Source organism: Mytilus trossulus, chromosome 10 (genome assembly GCF_036588685.1).
Source record: "Mytilus trossulus isolate FHL-02 chromosome 10, PNRI_Mtr1.1.1.hap1, whole genome shotgun sequence".
Classification (NCBI taxonomy): Eukaryota; Metazoa; Mollusca; class Bivalvia; order Mytilida; family Mytilidae; genus Mytilus; species Mytilus trossulus.
In genome coordinates, this window is record NC_086382.1 from 52,038,293 (window position 1) to 52,061,114 (window position 22,822).

General features: G+C 31.3%; 1 protein-coding gene and 1 long non-coding RNA gene across 3 annotated transcripts in view; one reads left to right on the plus strand and one right to left on the minus strand.

Moving 5' to 3' along the window:
- LOC134687587 (serum paraoxonase/arylesterase 1-like) overlaps positions 1–22,822 on the plus strand; it is a 117,674-nt gene that overhangs the window by 68,052 nt on the left and 26,800 nt on the right. For both annotated transcript variants that reach the window (XM_063548001.1, XM_063548002.1), the window contains exons 5-6: positions 230–371; positions 1,052–1,181. In XM_063548001.1, coding sequence (XP_063404071.1) covers positions 230–371; positions 1,052–1,181 — 272 coding nt within the window. The remainder of the gene's footprint in view (positions 1–229; positions 372–1,051; positions 1,182–22,822) is intronic.
- LOC134687588 (uncharacterized) lies at positions 10,209–11,801 on the minus strand. The gene is made up of 2 exons (XR_010101780.1): positions 11,647–11,801; positions 10,209–10,477 (listed from the first exon to the last, which is right to left on the minus strand). It is a non-coding gene; the product is annotated as an uncharacterized LOC134687588 (long non-coding RNA).

Here is a 22,822-nt window from a genome sequence, read left to right on the forward strand (position 1 = left end):
CGTACATTTATATGAACTTCGCTGCTATATATCCCATTACTTTTTCCCTCTGAAAAATGTAAACGAACATATAGCAAAGCATATTCTGCGTATCTTATTGGTTTTTTATCATTAAAAAGAATCATTTATAATTCATTATAGAGTATACGTAATTAATCGGACGTCTTAACTCTAGGTAAAGGATTACAATATATTACTTTTAGCAGCTATAGTTTTGTTTCCTTTTCAGGGATTTTTTCCATCAGCGAAAGGTCGGATTCTTTCATTCAATTTTAGTGATCCTGATGAAACCTTAACAGAATTAGTAATAGAGCCTACGATTTCTAAGTTTCACCCTGTTGGAATAAGTGTTTGGGAAGAGCAATCATCAAGTAATAATAATGTATTATTCCTATTATTTATTTTTGTTTAACTGCACTTTGTTTATCATATAGGACTAAATGTAAACTTTGTAATAACCCCTATAGATAAAAAAAAAAACCAAACCTCAGAGTTTCATCAAAGCTAAAAGTTGGATAAACGTTTAAAGTTTTAACATATAAAACATATATTGTATTGAAAACACATAACTAATTTCATAGAAGACTACTTATAACGAAGAAAAACATGTTTTCAAAAACGAACGCCAACCCGGTACACAAGAAAAAAGTTAGGAAAAAAAAACGAACGGACGAAACATCATGTTTTCCGAATAGACAGAAACATTATGCACGACATGATCAGAATATGCTACCTGCATGTACCGTTGGTCTAACTGTGTAATCCACGGCTACGAATTCTCGACCATATACATTTTCTGTTCTACAAAAATGTGTATTCGGTCCAGTTTACACCAATATATTTTGGACAGCCCCAATAAATGCATTTTACAAATGTTTAAACAATATTACCTTTAATCTGATTTAACAAACTACACTCTCTTTTTTCTTTTTTTTTTATTCGAGCGTCACCAATCAGATTTAAGAGTATATATCTAAGACGATTTATTTTCCATTAATTATTGCATTGCTATGTTACTGTAGAAGATAAGATGTTACATTAATTATTTCAGACAAAATAACTCTTTTTGTTGTGAATACGGGTTTTGACGGCGGAGTAACAGAAACGATTGAGGTATTTGAATTCAAACGTGGAATATCGGAACTGCGGCATATAAAAACCATTTCTTCAGAAGGTAGATTGTAAGTAATAAGTTTCATACAAGGTTGTCGGTCATTAGAGTACATGTCTTTAACTTTGTTATTTGAATTATGTCTAACAGCAAATATTTAATAATTGTGCCTTTTAATATAAAGACTAGTACTGTTTTACCATATTATGACAAATAAAGTTAATCATTAATTCTTCGCATGTTTTTATAATTTCAACCATACAACTTGAAAGATAATCCCAATTATCATGATCTGAACATAATAATTGTATGTGTTCTTGTCTATAATTTTGATACATGCCGATCGATGAACCTAGTGACAATTGTCTATTTATAATACAAAATACATAGACGAATTCCATTAAACGTTAAACAAATAGCAAAAATTCGTGTCATTAATGATTTGAATCATGTTTATGTTGTTTCTGTCTACCAGACAATATCTGCAGTTTTGAATTTGAATAACTAAACCTGATTTTTATGTTCTCATTGCATACGGATATCTAAAGCATATTCATATAAAACTCAGATGTACAATCATATACATTCTGCCCTTTCACCCGTAATTAATTTCCACATACCATTAAAGACTGGAAAAGAGAACAACTACACAGAAAATTAGAATACGGGTTATCAAGAAATACAGAAGTAAAAAAAGCACAACCCGAAATCAATAAATTGAACAGCACGAACACAACCATATATCGGGAAATAAACAGACTTGCCCCTCAAGTGTAGGAAAATAGTCTACTAGTATTGGTTCGTGTTATAAAACAACTGGTCTACAATTAATTAATATCTTACATGCATGTGCTTATGAGTATCTGAGTGTTAAATAAATAAATCTGATGATTAACTTAAATTTATGAAAAAACAAGATTTTAAAAAAAAAAAATTTTCTAGCTGATACAAAATCACGACAAATAAAGTCAACGTATATAATAGTATTAACATTGTAGACGCACGTTTTTTCTACAAAAGACTTGTCAGTGACTCTCAGATCAAAATACGCAAATAGACCACCAGACACAAGTTGGTTCCTTTTTCCTTTTTCCTTTTTCGATATTCAAATTTTGAAAAATATTACAAGTCCAAACTAAATTTTTTTTTGCTTCAAATTTTGAAAAATATTACAAGTCCAAACTAAATTTTTTTTTGCTTCAAATTTTTTTTTCCTCAAAATTTTTTTTCCTTAAAAATTTTTTTTCCTCAAAAATTTATTTTCCTCAAAATTTTTTTTCCTCAAAATTTTTTTTTCCTCAAAATTTTTTTCCTCAAATTTTTTTTTTTCTCAAATTTTTTTTTTCCTCAAATTATTTTTTCCTCAAATTTTTTTCCTCCAAATTTTTTTTTTCTCAAATTTTTTTTTTCCTCAAATTTTTTTTTCCTCAAATTTTTTTTCCTCAAAATTTTTTTTTTCTCAAATTTTTTTTCCTCAAAATTTTTTTTCCTCAAATTTTTTTTCTCCAATTTTTTTTTTTCCTAATTTTTTTTCGTTTCCTTATTCAATTTCTTTTTCCTTATTCGATTTTTATTTCCTTTTTCATATTCATTTCCTTTTTCGGTTTCTATTTCCTTATTTAGTTTCTATTTCCTTATTGGGTTTCTATTTCCTTATTCGGTTTCGATTTCCTTATTCGGTTTCTAGTTCCTTATTCGATTTTCATTTCCTTATTCGGTTTCTTTTTCCTTTTTCAATATTCATTTCCTTTTTCGTTTCTATTTCCTTATTCGGTTTCTGTTTCCTTATTTGATTTCTTTTTCCTTATTCAATTTTCATTTCCTTATTCGGTTTCTATTTCCTTATTGGATTTTCATTTCCTTATTCAATTTCCATTTCCTTATACGGTTTCTTTTTCCTTTTTCAATATTCATTTCCTTTTTCGGTTTCTATTTCCTTATTCAGTTTCTATTTCCTTATTCGGTTTCTATTTCCTTATTCAGTTTCTTTTTCCTTATTCGGTTTCTTTTTCCTTATTCGATTTCCATTTCCTTATTCAAATTTCATTTCCTTATTCGGTTTCTTTTTCCTTTTTCAATATTCATTTCCTTTTTCGGTTTCTATTTCCTTATTTAGTTTCTATTTCCTTATTGGGTTTCTATTTCCTTATTCGGTTTCGATTTCCTTATTCGGTTTCTAGTTCCTTATTCGATTTTCATTTCCTTATTCGGTTTCTTTTTCCTTTTTCAATATTCATTTCCATTTTCGGTTTCTATTTCCTTATTCGATTTCTATTTCCTTATTGGATTTTCATTTCCTTATTCGATTTCCATTTCCTTATTCGGTTTCTTTTTCCTTTTTCAATATTCATTTCCTTTTTCGGTTTCTATTTCCTTATTCGGTTTCTATTTCCTTATTCGATTTTCATTTCCTTATTTGATTGCTGTTTCCTTATTCGGTTTCTATTTCCTTATTCGGTTTCTATTTCCTTATTGGATTTTCATTTCCTTATTCGATTTCCATTTCCTTATTCGATTTCCATTTCCTTATTCGGTTCCTTTTTCCTATTTCGATATTCAATTTTGAAAAATATTACAAGTCCAAACTAAATTTTTTTTTTGCTTCAAAATTTTTTTTCCTCAAAATTTTTTTTTCCTCAAAATTTTTTTCCTCAAATTTTTTTTTTCTCAAATTTTTTTTTCCTCAAATTTTTTTTTCCTCAAATTTGTTTTCCTCAAAAAAAAAATTTTCTCAAATTTTTTTTCCTCAAAATTTTTTTTCCTCAAATTTTTTTTCTCAAATTCTTTTTTTTCCTCATTTTTTTTCGTTTCCTTATTCAATTTCTTTTTCCTTATTCGATTTTTATTTCCTTTTTCATATTCATTTCCTTTTTCGGTTTCTATTCCCTGAATCGGATTCTATTTCCTTATTGGGTTTCTATTTCCTTATTCGGTTTTGATTTCCTTATTCGGTTTCTAGTTCCTTATTCGATTTTCATTTCCTTATTCGGTTTCTTTTTCCTTTTTCAATATTCATTTCCTTTTTCGTTTCTATTTCCTTATTCGGTTTCTGTTTCCCTATTTGATTTCTTTTTCCTTATTCAATTTTCATTTCCTTATTCGGTTTCTATTTCCTTATTGGATTTTTCATTTCCTTATTCAATTTCCATTTCCTTATACAGTTTCTTTTTCCTTTTTCAATATTCATTTCCTTTTTTGGTTTCTATTTCCTTATTCAGTTTCTATTTCCTTATTCGGTTTCTATTTCCTTATTCGGGTTTCTTTTTCCTTATTCGGTTTCTTTTTCCTTTTTCAATATTCATTTCCTTTTTCGGTTTCTATTTCCTTATTTAGTTTCTATTTCCTTATTGGGTTTCTGTTTCCTTATTCGGTTTCGATTTCCTTATTCGGTTTCTAGTTCCTTATTCGATTTTCATTTCCTTATTCGGTTTCTTTTTCCTTTTTCAATATTCATTTCCTTTTTCGGTTTCTATTTCCTTATTCGGTTTCTATTTCCTTATTGGATTTTCATTTCCTTATTCCATTTCCATTTCCTTATTCGATTTCCATTTCCTTATTCGGTTTCTTTTTCCTTTTTCAATATTCATTTCCTTTTTCGGTTTCTATTTCCTTATTCGGTTTCTATTTCCTTATTCGATTTTCATTTCCTTATTTGATTGCTGTTTCCTTATTCGGTTTCTATTTCCTTATTCGGTTTCTATTTCCTTATTCGGTTTCTATTTCCTTATTGGATTTTCATTTCCTTATTCGATTTCCATTTCCTTATTCGATTTCCATTTCCTTATTCGATTTCCATTTCCTTATTCGGTTCCTTTTTCCTATTTCGATATTCAATTTTGAAAAATATTACAAGTCCAAACTAAATTTTTTTTTTGCTTCAAAATTTTTTTTCCTCAAAATTTTTTTTTCCTCAAAATTTTTTTCCTCAAATTTTTTTTTTCTCAAATTTTTTTTTCCTCAAATTTTTTTTTCCTCAAATTTGTTTTCCTCAAAAAAAAAATTTTCTCAAATTTTTTTTCCTCAAAATTTTTTTTCCTCAAATTTTTTTTCTCAAATTCTTTTTTTTCCTCATTTTTTTTCGTTTCCTTATTCAATTTCTTTTTCCTTATTCGATTTTTATTTCCTTTTTCATATTCATTTCCTTTTTCGGTTTCTATTCCCTGAATCGGATTCTATTTCCTTATTGGGTTTCTATTTCCTTATTCGGTTTTGATTTCCTTATTCGGTTTCTAGTTCCTTATTCGATTTTCATTTCCTTATTCGGTTTCTTTTTCCTTTTTCAATATTCATTTCCTTTTTCGTTTCTATTTCCTTATTCGGTTTCTGTTTCCCTATTTGATTTCTTTTTCCTTATTCAATTTTCATTTCCTTATTCGGTTTCTATTTCCTTATTGGATTTTTCATTTCCTTATTCAATTTCCATTTCCTTATACGGTTTCTTTTTCCTTTTTCAATATTCATTTCCTTTTTTGGTTTCTATTTCCTTATTCAGTTTCTATTTCCTTATTCGGTTTCTATTTCCTTATTCAGTTTCTTTTTCCTTATTCGGTTTCTTTTTCCTTTTTCAATATTCATTTCCTTTTTCGGTTTCTATTTCCTTATTTAGTTTCTATTTCCTTATTGGGTTTCTGTTTCCTTATTCGGTTTCGATTTCCTTATTCGGTTTCTAGTTCCTTATTCGATTTTCATTTCCTTATTCGGTTTCTTTTTCCTTTTTCAATATTCATTTCCTTTTTCGGTTTCTATTTCCTTATTCGGTTTCTATTTCCTTATTGGATTTTCATTTCCTTATTCCATTTCCATTTCCTTATTCGATTTCCATTTCCTTATTCGGTTTCTTTTTCCTTTTTCAATATTCATTTCCTTTTTCGGTTTCTATTTCCTTATTCGGTTTCTATTTCCTTATTCGATTTTCATTTCCTTATTCGATTGCTGTTTCCTTATTCGGTTTCTATTTCCTTATTCGGTTTCTATTTCCTTATTCGGTTTTGATTTCCTTATTCGGTTTCTATTTCCTTATTGGATTTTCATTTCCTTATTCGATTTCCATTTCCTTATTCGATTTCCATTTCCTTATTCGGTTCCTTTTTCCTATTTCGATATTCAATTTTGAAAAATATTACAAGTCCAAACTAAATTTTTTTTTTGCTTCAAAATTTTTTTTCTTCAAAATTTTTTTTTCCTCAAAATTTTTTTCCTCAAATTTTTTTTTTCTCAAATTTTTTTTTTCCTCAAATTTTTTTTTCCTCAAATTTGTTTTCTCAAATTCTTTTTTTTCCTCATTTTTTTTCGTTTCCTTATTCAATTTCTTTTTCCTTATTCGATTTTTATTTCCTTTTTCATATTCATTTCCTTTTTCGGTTTCTATTCCCTGAATCGGATTCTATTTCCTTATTGGGTTTCTATTTCCTTATTCGGTTTTGATTTCCTTATTCGGTTTCTAGTTCCTTATTCGATTTTCATTTCCTTATTCGGTTTCTTTTTCCTTTTTCAATATTCATTTCCTTTTTCGTTTCTATTTCCTTATTCGGTTTCTGTTTCCCTATTTGATTTCTTTTTCCTTATTCAATTTTCATTTCCTTATTCGGTTTCTATTTCCTTATTGGATTTTTCATTTCCTTATTCAATTTCCATTTCCTTATACGGTTTCTTTTTCCTTTTTCAATATTCATTTCCTTTTTCGGTTTCTATTTCCTTATTCAGTTTCTATTTCCTTATTCGGTTTCTATTTCCTTATTCGGTTTCTTTTGCCTTATTCGGTTTCTTTTTCCTTTTTCAATATTCCTTTCCTTTTTCGGTTTCTATTTCCTTATTTAGTTTCTATTTCCTTATTGGGTTTCTGTTTCCTTATTCGGTTTCGATTTCCTTATTCGGTTTCTAGTTCCTTATTCGATTTTCATTTCCTTATTCGGTTTCTTTTTCCTTTTTCAATATTCATTTCCTTTTTCGGTTTCTATTTCCTTATTCGGTTTCTATTTCCTTATTCGATTTCCATTTCCTTATTCGATTTCCATTTCCTTATTCGGTTCCTTTTTCCTTTTTCGATATTCAATTTTGAAAAATATTACAAGTCCAAACAAAATTTTTTTTGCTTCAAAATTTTTTTTCCTTCAAAATTTGTTTTCCTCAAAAAAAAATTTTCCTCCAATTTTCCTCAAATTTTTTATCCTCAAAATTTTTTTTTCCTCAAATTTTTTATCCTCAAAATTTTTTTTCTCAAAAAGTTTTTCAAATTTTTTTTTCGTTTCCTTATTCGTTCTTTTTCATTTCCTTATACAGTTTCTATTTCCTTATTCGATTTCCATTTCCTTATTCGATTTTCATTTCCTTATTCGGTGTCTTTTTCCTTATTCAGTTTCTTTTTCCTTATTCGGTTTCTGTTTCCTTATTTGATTTCTTTTTCCTTATTCAATTTTCATTTTCTTATTCGGTTATTATTTCCTTATATTTACAACTATCAAACATCAACACGCACCAAACTGGATGTAATTGAAAGATATCTAGAGGTCAATATACAGGCTCGAACAAAAGACAAAAAAGGAAAAGTATAGCGAGCTTTTTGGGATGAAGTAAAGACCGAACGTCAGTTTTAGTCGGATATACTTTAATGTTAGTCTTACATGTATAGATGTGTACATATATCATTGATTCAGGGGCGATGGCAAATAGACACTGATAAGTCTTAAATAAAATTTTATAGTTTTGAATGTTTCTTCATCAGTTGACTAAAAATAAGTGGAGGTATGTTCTTATTGCCGACAAGAGAGGCACTCAACCTATATTAATTTGTGCATAAAGCGATTGAAAGTTGCTAAATACTGAATGTTTTTGCCACAAATGCGAAAGTTTTAATCTGTGTATATATACTTAAAATACGATGATAAAATTCATGTCTTTTTCAGGATTTCTGTCAGATCCAACCATGTAGTAAGTCATGTTGGTGAGATATGGTTTTAGTCGATGATGTTCCTGAAGAACCTGTAGTACAAAGTATATCACTGGATTGAGCTCTCTGTCTAAGTGTATCATTAAAGTGCTTTGCTTTGAGCTGAGTTCATTGCTGTGCAATTCATTCTTTGTGAAATAAAGATTTGACATACAACTCTCATGTACAAGGATTTGTCAAAGTAGTATTCATTCTATGTACAATGTACTAGTATGTAATAGGGAGAAAAAAAATAGCATTTTATTTCGATTTGAACCAAACATTATGTGTCTATTGATCAAATTGAAGAAAAAAAACCGGTGATGCTACTCCCCCTTCAAGCAATATTATGCTAGGTTGTTTTAATACATCTGTATTGCCTACTAAAGACTACACTACCAATAATTTACCTATACTTTTTTGGTACATTTCTACCCTCGTGCATATCAGTACTGTAAGGAAAGACTGAAAACTTATAATGTTATACTTTCAATGAAATCAGTACTGATTTTGTCAGTACTGTTTCAGTACTGATTTTGACAGTACTGTTTTAGTACTGATTTTGACAGTACTGTTTTAGTACTGATTTTGTCAGTACTGTTTCAGTACTGAATTTGACAGTACTGTTTCAGTACTGATTTTGACAGTACTGTTTTAGTACTGATTTTGTCAGTACTGTTTCAGTACTGATGTTGACAGTACTGTTTCAGTACTGATTTTGACAGTACTGTTTTAGTACTGATTTTGACAGTACTGTTTCAGTACTGATTTTGTCAGTACTGTTTCAGTACTGATGTTGACAGTACTGTTTCAGTACTGATTTTGTCAGTACTGTTTCAGTACTGATGTTGACAGTACTGTTTCAGTACTGATTTTGTCAGTACTGTTTCAGTACTGATTTTGACAGTACTGATTTCGTCAGTAATGATTCAGTACTGATTTCGTAAGTAGTGTTTCGTTACTAATTTCTTCAGTACTGTTTCATTATAACACTTTTTAAATCAGACTGTATCTTTATAGTGATGCCTAGTTGTTTTGTATATTGAGGGTGGGTTAATTGTTCTCTTTGACACTTACCCCATTTCCATTCATTTTCTTTATCGTGACATGTTAATGTTTTCGTTATGTTTTTTTTTATTTCTCTGATTTTTGTTGTCCTGAAGTGGTTCAGCTTTAGATCCAGCTCTTCGACAGTTACTTTACTTTTTTTTTAAATATTCTGGCTTTATGTCATATTTATTGTCAGAATTGCATCTTGTGTGGTCTACAAGGTTTATGTTTTTAATACTTATTAATACTTATTAATACTTCTATTTGACAATACCATATTACATGTATTTATATCTTGCTTGAGTCAAATCAGAACATATTGAACATTGGAACTCGATATATTACTTTTGAGAAGATGGGTGGATGGATTGATGTTATGTGATCCAGTGGCAAGTTAAGTGCAGGAAGAGGACATGATACTCAGATATAAATACAATGTAATTAACATATTTTGTACAGAACTAGACCAATAATGCACTGAGCTCCTTTTTAACATGCTAGTTCACCACAAGGAGAGAATCTGCTATAAGACATGTCCCCCTACATGAACAGGTACCTTCAGACTGAACAGTGTATGTTTTTCTCCTTTTACTGTGAGCTGAGCGAATATTCAGAATACGACCACTTTTTTTAGTCTAACTTCTCATAAATAAATTTCCAATCATATGCTCAATGTAAGATTTTTAATGGTTAAATACATTTTTTGACAGATTTCTTTTTTTTTTGTATACATTAATCATGCTGCAATTTCATTCACTTGTAATGACTGTATTGTGAATAGTAACTTAAATACATGTATGCATAACTCTTGTACTCTTTCCTATAAAACTGCAGAGCGTATTTTACGAAAAGAATATATGAAATTTGGTGTTACAATATTTAGGCATCCCGTTAACGGGGAGTTGAAAGGGTAAGAACTACATTACTCAGTATAGCATGTTCACATGAGGTTTGTAGTTCCTCAGAAATCTCTGATTGATTTGAATCTTACAGACATACAAACAAGGTACATTTTGTAAAATAAGCATAAAAATTTAAATAAAGATTTCCAACAGACTGATTAATGTCTGACGGAGGTCATTTGGTACATAATTAACCTTTTTGATTTTTGAACATACATGGTTTGCTTTTCAAAATTAATTTTTATTGACTGAATAAAACAAGCTGAAGAACTCAAATTTTTGTTCTATCTTCTTATCAACTGCAATAACTTCCATCGAAATACAATAAACAGTAATCTTAAGAATGAACAGCATTAAAAAGTAAAAAAATCTCGTTTTTCTCTCTCTCAATTTAATGGGTTTTTTTAATAACTGTTTCATAATTCTGCTTCAATGTTATTTTCCATTGCTCTTCCTATGCATGTGATATATATCTTTGCCAACTTGTTTCTGGAAAGGAAAAAGTGGATTATAACATTTATCATTTTGTTTTAGTCCAATAATAAGATTAAACATAGGTCAACCATGACATTATGTGAATCAGTGTACATGCATTGCTAAAGGTGGTATAACGTTAATTATACAAGGTTTATATTATACAGGGAGAAAAATGAAAGAAAAAAAATGGAACAATGTTTGATTTACCTACTTGAAAACTGGCCTTTTAGTCCTTAAACTTTCGAGTCAGTTATTTACGCAAACTCCAAAATCAACAAATCAACCAATCAAAATGCTGGATTTCAATTTTCGACCACGATTTTTTTTCTCCGGGCACTGAGAAAATTTTGTATGACTTCATCAGGGCCTGATCTTATCAATTTGGAGAAGAATTTTAGCGTCCCAAGTCTGGGTTCATGTCAAATATCCATGTTTTCAATACGGGCTGCACTTTTAACATTTTTAATTTGTTTTGTTATAAATTAGGTCGTTAATTTTTCTGAATTAAATTGTTTCATATATTGTTTATGTCATGGTCTCGGTATGGGTTTTCTCATTGTTGAAGTCTGCAGAGTTGTATATTATTGTTCACATTTACATCGTCCCAAATTTGGTGGATAGTTGTCTTACTGACAATCCTACAACTATTTATCATTTTATACATATGCAATAGTTTAAAAATTAAATAAAAGTATTCTTTTTGTGATTTTTTTCATTATTAGTACCAGTGGAAATTCTCATTATAATAAATTACTATCTTTTAAATCTGTTATTCGGTTACAGAGAAGGAGATCTTTGTTTATATTTCCTTTAGGTTCCTAAGTTCAACTATGTCCTGCTGTAACACTCTGACATCTTTGGATCGGCAACAAAACACATATGTATTAATATAATCTGATTATTCGAGCACAATATCAATGCAATCTGTGAAACAGTTAAATGAGAAGTTGTGTGTACGGATATGTACTTCCCGTAGACTTCTTTGTTAACTTTAATGATATATTTCAATTGTTGAAGAATTGTATTTCTACTCTTTATTTTTTTGAACTTGCTCGTTGTTGGTTTGTTGTCATATGAACACACTACAACATTTCATGATATTGAAATAAAATTATAGGAATAACTGCAAATACTTACTTTAAAAAAATCATAATTGAGTGTAAAACTATATATATACCTACCTTTCAAATTATTTCAATGTTCTACTGTCACCTTTCATACCAGTTCTATCTCTATCTCATATTTTATCTGTTCATGACAATTTTTAGTCGTTGATCTAAAACTTTATTTTCCTCATAGACTTAGTCTTTGTGTTCTGGTGGGATCCATTTTTAGATAACCTATAACAATAGATCATACTGCATCAAAACTGTGCATGCATTTATAAAAAGTTGTTTTTCCCAACATGCATGTTATGGTATTAATTATCATGGGGGGGGGGGGGGGGGGGGGGGGGGGTCTCTTCCTATATAAAGGTATATATACATATGTGCCGCTGGAATGGGTCCCTTTTTGGATCCGTCAAATATATCAATGGGGTGCAATTTTACCGAGGAAATATATCAATAGGTAGTAATTGACCGATTGTGATATATCAATGGGTGATAAATATATGAATGCGTTATGATTTCGCTGTGAAATATATGTATAGGTAGGGATTTCACAAACTATTATTCAATATATGAATGGGGGTGTTTTTAAAATCCCAGCTGCACACCTGTACCCAAAATCCCATGTTGAGACCCCCCCCCCCCCCCCCCCCCCCCCCCCGTGTTAATTATGGACGTAACACTTTGTAAATTGTCCTTTGAAAAAATACATCATGAGATAAAGTTTGTATCGATGATTTACCAAATTCTGTAAAGTGGTTCAGGAGTTATTGATGACACTTACGTGGGACATAAGGACAAGATATGTTCCATATGTGAAGACGTTACGCACGGTATTGATGCCACTTAGCGTTACACGACGTTCCTAATAAAACGACGATTTTGACGTTGTTCCACGGAAAGTTTCAAACGTTGACCTTATATTTTACTCATGTGAAATGCCGACTTGTTTTAAGCCGGTGCAAATACAAAATTCCATTAAATTTGAACAAAATTTTAAATACATGAATAATCTTTAATTTTTGCGAAGAATTAGAGCTGCAACAATAACACAAAATAACAATTTGATGTCTTTTTAAATGATTGAAATATATAAAAAGAAGATGTGGTATATGATTGCCAATGAGACAACTCTCTACAAGAGACAAAAATGACACAGAAATTAACAACTATAGGTCACTGTACGGCCTTCAAAAGCATAGCCCATACCGCATAGTCTGCTATAAAAGGTCCCGAAATCACGGTGGGTATGGTTGTCCTGCGAGAGAACGTTCTGTGCTGGTGATTCGGTCTCGAAATCTCGAACTGAAAAAATAAAACGGAAATGCTCAGAGAGTCCGCTTTCTATACCGCAATCCACACGACAAAACTATTTTGTGAAAAAAACATTGCAATTTATTAAAATTTAGCATTTTCTCAATTTATTCATGTCCTGATACTGTGCTGGTGGGTCCTGTCATTGTGCTGGTGGGTCCTGATACGGTGTTGGTGATTTTGGATAAGAGGTTGGTCATATTTGAAACAAATGTTACAAAATCAATATAATTGGTTAGATAACTGTTGTCAATAGGATCTATGACTCCTATTTTAGCTCTGGTACATCCTTTTAGCTGTTTAATATGTGTTTTCAAATGATCTAACTTGTATTACATAATTACATAAAAGGGCAACATCTTTCGTCCAATATCAGATAACAATATATAGTATCTAAAATAAGAATAGTTTTATTAAGATATTAAATGTCCCTTACATTGATGCTTCAACAATGATCAAAGCCCATGCCGCATAGACATGTTTGTTAGCGCTCCGCATACCCCTCCCCACTTCATTATAAAATAGAATATTTTTGACAAAAATCTCTAACGAAAATACGTTAGACGTTACGCGCGATGTTCGTACATGTAAGCGTAACATAACGTCGCGAATATTTCGTAACGTTCAAACCAAAACTTCGACTGAAACGTTGGTTTTAAGCATGTGCGACATTCTTGTAAGACTCCGCAAAATCGACGACGCGTTTTAACTACTTATCGAAAATTGATGTACTTTAGATTTTTGAAAAATTAAGAAAAACAACATTTTGAAAAATAATAAAATTCTACCATTATAAGAGCTCTGATAAGCAAACAATTGACGTAAATTTGAGTTGAGTTCGTTTTTACGTCAAAAAATGGCGGTGCGACAACCTTGTAAGCCTTTGAAAAATCTCTCATAAATTACCATATATCATTTTTCAGGATATTTGTTTTTAAATTCATAAAATTAAGCAAAATAACATTCATGTAGTAAATACGAATACTAACCTTTTTCTTTTTAGATAAATGTTTTTGATTCTCAAATCTGGAATACCAATTTATTTTCTCCCGTGGGACAGATTTGCCCTTGTAGGATGGAACACTTTTTTTTTCTATGACGTCATCAGAACGTCATAAAAAATGCATAAAAAATGAAGGAACCTCTGTGTTAAATAATGGAAAAAAACGTTTCTCAAAATATTAAATAGTTTAGAAGAAAATCACAGTTTAGTGGTTACAATAAATGAAATATGATACGCGGGACAGCCTAAAAATAGCGGTTTTTCGAAACTGAAGCTTGTCGCATGCAGCATAAAACATAGTTTCAACAAATATTTTTCTTTTTTATTTAAAAAAACAACATTTTTGTTCAAAATGCCTACAATAGCAACGAATATGATATCACCAAATAAAATATTTTGGACTTGCATTATGTCAACTACACCGATTTTTCAATGAGGTACAAACATCGCGCGTAACGTCTAAAACTATTTTTCTAAAAAGAAAATATTTAATGTTTTAATTGATTACAATTTTTAAATCGGGATTGTTTTACCAATTAATTAAGAAAATTCATGTTATGTAGGAATTTACACATTTTGTATATAAATCAGGCCGTTAGTTTTCTCGTTTGAATTGTTTTACATTTGTCATTTAAGGGTCTTTTAGTTTAGACCCCGACCATCTTTAAATCATTGAAAATTAATTGGCAACGGCAGCACGTATTTCTGTTTATTTAACGCATCATGTAAATATAACGGAATTTGATGAGACTGTTATTAAATAGAGAGGGTTAGCGCTATAGAACCAGGTTTAATCCACCATTTTCTACATTTGAAAATGCCTGTACCAAGTCAGGAATATGACAGTTAACGTTCTTGTCTATTCGTTTTTGATGCATTTTGTTATTTGATTTTGCCATGTGATTATGGACTTTCCGTATTGATTTTCCTCTGAGTTCAGTATTTTTGTGATTTTGCTTTTTATAGCTGACTATACGGTACGGGTTTTGCTCATTGTTGATTGCAATAGATTAACCTATAGAAATTATCAATTGGTCTTTAATGGAAGTTTGTCTCGTCATACGGCCGCATCTTTTTACTTTATTATGAGAACGGTGATTCTGTATTGTTGTGTTTTTGCTTTCGGAAACATATCTCTTTCTCTCTCTCTCGTTAGCTATACTGAAATTTTATGGCATACGAGTATTTTCTCTGATAAATCTTTTTGTTAAATAAGTCGATGCAACAAAGAGTACTTTTTTCTCATAAGATTTATTGTGGTTTGTCATTTTGTTGCCTTTTTTAGCTGACTATGCGATATGGCTTTGCTCATTATTGATGGCCGTATAGTGACCTATATTTGTTAATTTCTGGTCATCTGATCTGCTGTGGAGAGTTGTGATTATTCCGCTCATTTTGGGTGCCATGATTGGCAAATAAAATATATGTTGTTGCTGTTGTTGTAGTGTCGTTGGCAATAATACGGCACATTTTTTTATAAACAAATATATATATGTATATATATGTAAATCGAATGAACTTGTGATGGAAGAAGACATAGCCTACATTTGACTTGTAAAACATACATGAACAATATCAATCCGTAGATAATTCGAAAAGGATCCGCCATCACTGACTTGTCGTAACAATCGTCTCTTTCTGTAACTTTAAGAATTTCTGCAAGTGGCTGGTAAACCGATAATTTCTCTGCTGTATTTCTGTATCCTATCCTTCCCGGCTGATCTACTGTTGTCTCAAATTTTGCTGTTGATGTTATTATCGTCATCACAAAAGCGCGTCAATATGGAACATACAATTGCCTATTGTAAAACGTTTATGTGATTGGATTTACACATGACGTCATTCATTGTTTACAAACGTTATTTTTGCACTCGCACTGACATTTCAACAGTTCAACAGTTCAAACTTCTTCTGGATTGAATACCACAATGGGATTGAAGGTAGATCAAGGTATAGTAGTACATTGAATATTTTAAAACTGAGAAAAGTGTAGCATATAGCTAATTCAAAACATATTACGTTAGTTAAAAAAGCAGAATACGCGTTACACAGTGGGGGACCCCTGGGGTTCCGGGGGTGGGACCACCATTGGCACCAAATTATTTTGGACGTTCAATGCATTATTCTATATAATACTACTTAAAATATTTTATTTCCCCCATTTTTTCGCTATAATTATGAAATGTTTAGGGGACTGAGTTGGAACCCCCCTTTTTCCTTTTATCCAGAGTGTTTGGAACCACAGGCACTTGTTTCTATTCTAGTCCTATAACATATGACCTCGGGGGCATTATTTACTATTTCTATTTGCTGTTCTGATATTTTCTTTTTACTATCAATGTGCCAAAAAAAATATTTGGAAATATCAGTATAAAAACGTTATTAACGTTTTTATACTGATATTTCCAAATATTTTTTTTAAAAATTGAATAAGAATGCGAAGTCATATGTTATAGGACTAGTTTCTATCCATACGAAGGTCGACTATGAACCTTCGTATGGATAGAAACAAGTGCTTGTGTTTGCAACCCTCTTTTAAAACAATGGGTGGATCCGCCTCTGGTTACAGAACTTTCTGTAAATGTCAAAATAGGTATAAAATCGCGGGTTGTTTTGGATATACATATTATTATTACTTCTTTGCCAAACCTTATTAAATAGATTATAGTATTAATATTTGTCAAATTGATATTTGTGAAATGATCAGCCTGACTTTCTAAACATATGATTGGATAAAGGGAGGTGCGGTACACCCCTCGGCGTAAGAAGGGGGAGGGGTCCGAAGGTTGGACCCCTTTTTAACGATAAATGCATAAATTTGAAAAGGGAAATCTATTTGGAAACCATATCTCCAGATTTGGAACCCCCTTTTAAAAATGTGTTTCCTATTTTGACAGGATTTTTTTATAGGGATTTTAATATACAAGTCCTAGATGCCTACAAAATTATTTCATCTCGCCACATTGACTGCTGTGTTTGTTGCTGTTCAATTGTTGCTGCATATATGTGTATATTTTTATATATATATAGGGGAGTGATCTCGTTTGAAATGATTTAACAACATTTCCGTTACTTCTGGGTTTTTTAAATATTTTTTTAGCATACTATGCGATCTGGGCAATGCGATATATGGGTTTGCTCATTGTGCATTTGATGTGGTAAAAATCAGGGGCGGATCCCGGATTTTTGAAAGGGGGGCGAAGATATTAAATTTTGCCGAGCGGAGCGAGTCGGAAATTTTTTGGGACCTTTTTTGGGCTAAAAAAAAACATAAAATAAGTGTTATATGCACTATTTAAACGGTTTCTGGCTTGGGGCATGCATATTTTATAGTTGCTGTAAAGTGTAAGGGTTTGACATTTTTTATGCTGTATTCTCCCTATTAATTGTCTATCATAAAATGATAGTATTGATCCAAAGCTATGTACTGATATATTTGATGTAGGACTTGTCAGTAAAAAATAGACATGGAAATTAGATGAAATTTACAATACGACCGACACGTGTTTAAAAAGACAAACAAGCAGTTTTTTATAAAAATGTGTGATTGATATGTTTCACCCAACATAACTTAGGGAACCGAAGTGAGGGGTTCCAAATCCAACAAAGACTACGAACGTGTCTGAAATGACAACGAAGTTATGAATGACGGTCAACAAATGGAGACATAAAAGTCACACCTAGTAGGCAGGTTGCATGCAGTCTGGTCTTGAAAAAAGTATTCAATTTATATAAGTCCGGCAAAACAGACATTCCAGTCAGACATGCAAACCCCGGCCACAAAAAAATACGCCCGTTTTTATTCATCATGTTCATTTCATGCTAAATATTTTTGTTGGAAATTTTAGCTTTTAATAGCAAAAAAGTGGACAAGACTATTGTTTTCAATCCAGATACGGCCAAAATTTTTCTTTAAGGCAAGAATCAGAGTCATTTTTTTTTCTCTCAAATATCTCAGACTGCCTCCTCAAATCAAATGGTTCGTACCTGAGACTTGAAATCTTTCTAGAGCTTATACTGACTGGGGATCATTATTCAATTTGTTAAACATGTTTTCGTAGGTAAATAATATTGTGGAACTTTTTTTTCATGAGAGTGTAATAGTCTATAGAGTATTTACCATTACTTTCTGTTTAGTGGAATAATGAAATAGAAGTCAATACGTTCTTGTTCAATCCTGTGTCGCTTTGAAGGTTTCCTGATTGTCATGACAACCTCAGCCTAAGCAATGTGTATTACTGTAATTTGAATTTCAAAATGACCGAGTGCCGTTTTTTCAACGCACTGGTCAACTCCACCATAGCAAATCACATGACTTAGACAATCAGTAAATACCGGCCAGCGAAAAATGTCTTTATAAGTAAAGAATTGTCGTATAAAAATTAAAAACTCGGGAAATGGCAAAGTTCACGAAGTCTAGTCTGATTAATCATTTTACAAAAAAATGCCCCCTCTGAATCCGCCACTGAAAATCATTCAACAGTCTTCCTATTTTTATATTGTAAATAAAGATGTCTGTGAAATATTTGAATTTCTATTTTATTTTGGTACTGGCTATGGTTACATTGAAATGTAACAGTCGTAAAAAAGTTATTGTTACAATTAAGTTTAGGCTATATCGCCGGAATGCAGACCTAGGGTTGACCAAGGAACTACATAGAATACTTACGAGTGTAACAATGATATTTATGTCTACGGTTACATTGTGTTATTGTTACGTAAATGCACTCAAATGAAAAATTATTTTTTACAATATTTTATATTTTAATTTTAATTTGATTGTCAGTGTACACAACCAGTATGTTGTTTCAGTCCGATGCATTTTTGGGCCGGTGTAACCACTCTCAGTGGCGGATCCAGAAATTTACATAAGTTGGGGGCCAGTGACTGACCTAAGAGGGGACCGGCTCCAGTTACGCTTCAATGATTCCCCTATATAAGCAACCAATTTTTCTCCAGCCACCCCTAAATCCACCTCTGACTCTAGGCAGCCCTCACAAACGAGTAATTGGGGTGGATGGGTTGGGTGGCTCAGAGTGGGATTAATATATAAGAAGATGTGGTATAACTGCCAATGAGAAAAGTCTCCTGTTCATATAAGTCGTAATTTGTAGAAGTAAACCATTATAGGTCAAAGTACGGTCTTCAACACCGTGACGGCATGAGCTCTCACCGAACAGCAAGGTGTAAAGGGCCCCAAAAGTGACTAGTGTAAAACCATTCAAACTTGAAAACCAACTACAGAATACCAAACTCCTGACTTAAGACAATAACCTCTTTTGTATTGTTACAATCTCAAAAACGTGTCCGATAATTTAAGAATGTGTCCGGTTAAAAACGCCAGAATATTTCAAAACTCATATACCCCCAATGATACTCTGTAAAGTAAAAACGCAATTCAATATTAATGGTGTGGGATACGATAGAACCCGTATTTTTCGGTTGGATTGTAAATGATTAGAAAAAAAAGTCGAAGCAGGTGCCCAAAAAAAATCTGGAGGAAAGGTTTAGTAATCCGTACAGACAAATGTCCAAGGTATGCTACACTGTGCACGCTTTCTTCTGCTTGCAGACACAGACTTAAGGTCTGGTTTTAAAAAAAAATGCACAATAAAAAGTTATTTTTATTTGAAGCGCTTTAATTTATGATTTTCTTTATCAATATGATTATTATTATTATAAAGTTCAGACAGAGGTACTTCACAATTTAGAAAACTAATACATCATGTACATTTTATATTGTATTTTATTCCCGGTGCTTGACCACGTTTACTGTATGTCATTGATAAACATTAGTTTGTTCAGCAAAGGTAATTCATAACAAGCATAACTGCAGGCTAAGTTTACAACACATAATTAACTATTGATTACTTAATGTCCAGTGGCAAATATGTCATGCGTATTTAGAAAAAAAACCATTAACATTGCATTTAATAAGTTTTGTAAAGTTTAAATCATCGTTTATAAATAGTAAGTAAATTCTATTGTTTTAATATTATCCGGTGATGCCTATAAATGTCTTTTTACAAAATGTATGTCTAAGAGGGTACTGCTCGACCGGCGTCCCGCAGAAGTGGTTTCGCCAGTGTCCTGTTCATATAAGTCGTAATTTGTAGAAGTAAATCATTATAGGTCAAAGTACGGTCTTCAACACCGTGCCGGCATGAGCTCTCACCGAACAGCAAGGTGTAAAGGGCCCCAAAAGTGACTAGTGTAAAACCATTCAAACTTGAAAACCAACTACAGAATACCAAACTCCTGACTTAAGACAATAACCTCTTTTGTATTGTTACAATCTCAAAAACGTGTCCGATTATTTAAGAATGTGTCCGGTTAAAAACGCCAGAATATTTCAAAACTCATATACCCCCAATGATACTCTGTAAAGTAAAAAACGCAATTCAATATTAATGGTGTGGGATACGATAGAACCCGTATTTTTCGGTTGGATTGTAAATGATTAGAAAAAAAAGTCGAAGCAGGTGCCCAAAAAAAATCTGGAGGAAAGGTTTAGTAATCCGTACAGACAAATGTCCAAGGTATGCTACACTGTGCACGCTTTCTTCTGCTTGCAGGCACAGACTTAAGGTCTGGTTTAAAAAAAAAAAATGCACAATAAAAAGTTATTTTTATTTGAAGCGCTTTAATTTATGATTTTCTTTATCAATATGATTATTATTATTATAAAGTTCAGACAGAGGTACTTCACAATTTAGAAAACTAATACATCATGTACATTTTATATTGTATTTTATTCCCGGTGCTTGACCACGTTTACTGTATGTCATTGATAAACAGTGGTTTGTTCAGCAAAGGTAATTCATAACAAGCATAACTGCAGGCTAAGTTTACAACACATAATTAACTATTGATTACTTAATGTCCAGTGGCAAATATGTCATGCGTATTTAGAAAAAAACCCATTAACATTGCATTTAATAAGTTTTGTAAAGTTTAAATCATCGTTTATAAATAGTAAGTAAATTCTATTGTTTTAATATTTTCCGGTGATGCCTATAAATGTCTTTTTACAAAATGTATGTCTATGAGGGTACTGTACGACCGGCGTCCCGCAGAAGTGGTTTCGCCAGTGCAATTTGACATGTTTATCAAATCATTGACGCGTTTTTGAGGAATCGGACACGTTTCTGTGTGCTACCATAGATAGATTTATAACATCTCTGGCTAGGTGCTACATATATGACTATGTACGATAAATTTTCAATTAAATTAAATTTCCACTTCAATCTATTAAACATTACATGTACTTTTGTATAAAGTAGTTAGTATATATTTTAATGTCTTTCGTCGTTGTTTCACGGATCTTATTATAAAGAGCACATAAATAGACCGATGGTTAAAGCTACACGTGTATGAAATACTTGCCACTGGCAAACACCAATACTTTGATGATGATGAATTAAATAATCATATTTTCCTTTTTTTTTCATTCAGAAACAAATTTCAACTTTGATTGATTAAAATATTATATATACATGTAGTATCAGAAGTCCAGTCCATTAGTGATTACTGGACTTATGGTAGTATATAAAGTAATAAGTAAATTTTGATTTTCATACCATTCCCATCCATAATTGTGCATTCTTTTTATTTTTACATAACACAGAAATGAGGAAAGTTTTAACATAAGATAATTTATTGTAGCCTAGACCTGTTGGTGACCTTCTGCTGTTGTTTTTTATTTGGTCGGGTTGTTGTCTCTTTGACACATTCCCCATATCCATTCTCAATTTTATTATTTATAAATTCATTACATTTTCTTTCCTCAGAATGATTAACAGCAATGGAGACAGGAGCAGACATGGGAATGTTCGATGTGAAAATTGAAGACCTATAAACAAAATGATGTATCTAGACAATATGGCACTCATCAGAAAAAAAAACCAACATTTGATCATGAACCATTGAATCCTGAGTTTCGTACAAGTACCAAAACATTAAAGGTGGATGCTTATAATGAGCTCATATTAGAACTAAAGTGTCCTCTTGAATTACCACTGTACATGTAAAAAGACACATCATATCCGGGACTGAATTGAGGAAAAGAGCCAGGAAACTGACATTCAACAAAGCATTCCAAAGAAAAGATGGCATAGGGGGAGAGCAATGAAACATGATACATGCAAAATTAATTGTTACTTTGATTGTTTTATTTATGAGCTTTAAAGGGTCATAAAATAACCAAGGGGCGTAAAAATGACAGAGATTTTTGCCACAAACTTCACATGTTGGTATGACATTGAATGTTTTATTATATATTAAAAAATGATTATGATAAATAAAAGAAATTCCAGTTATGATTAAAAATTAGGTAATCGAGAGATTGTTTTGTGTTGATTATAATGCGTTGCCTAACATAGTAACATATAACTGCATTAATTACAACATATTTTAAGCAATAGCAAAATACCAAAAAATGAACAGTATTGAAGATTCTAATCTTGTTTGATATATTTATAAATTATGCGCTATTATACAATTGATACTGTAAAATATCAGCTTCGAACCACAGTGTGAATCTTCCTGATGTCGAGTGCGTATTTTTTTTATTATAAACACTGAAAGACAGTCACAATCAAAATCAAGAAGTAAGCAAAGAATCACAAAACGAAAGGGCATTTACAACAACACATTGAAAATTACATATATAAAAACAACACGAACTCCATTAAAAACCGGGAGTGAATTTAGGTGCTCCTAATGCGTATTTTTTTTTATAAACACTGAAAGACAGTCACAACCAAAATCAAGAAGTAAGCAAAGAATCACAAAACAAAAGGGCATTTACAACAACACTTTGAAAAATACATAAAAGACAACACGAACTCCATTAAAAACCGAGAGTGAATTCAGGTGCTCCTAATGGGTAAAATCCGATAAACTGCTTATCTTGCTTCAATTCTGTTGTTT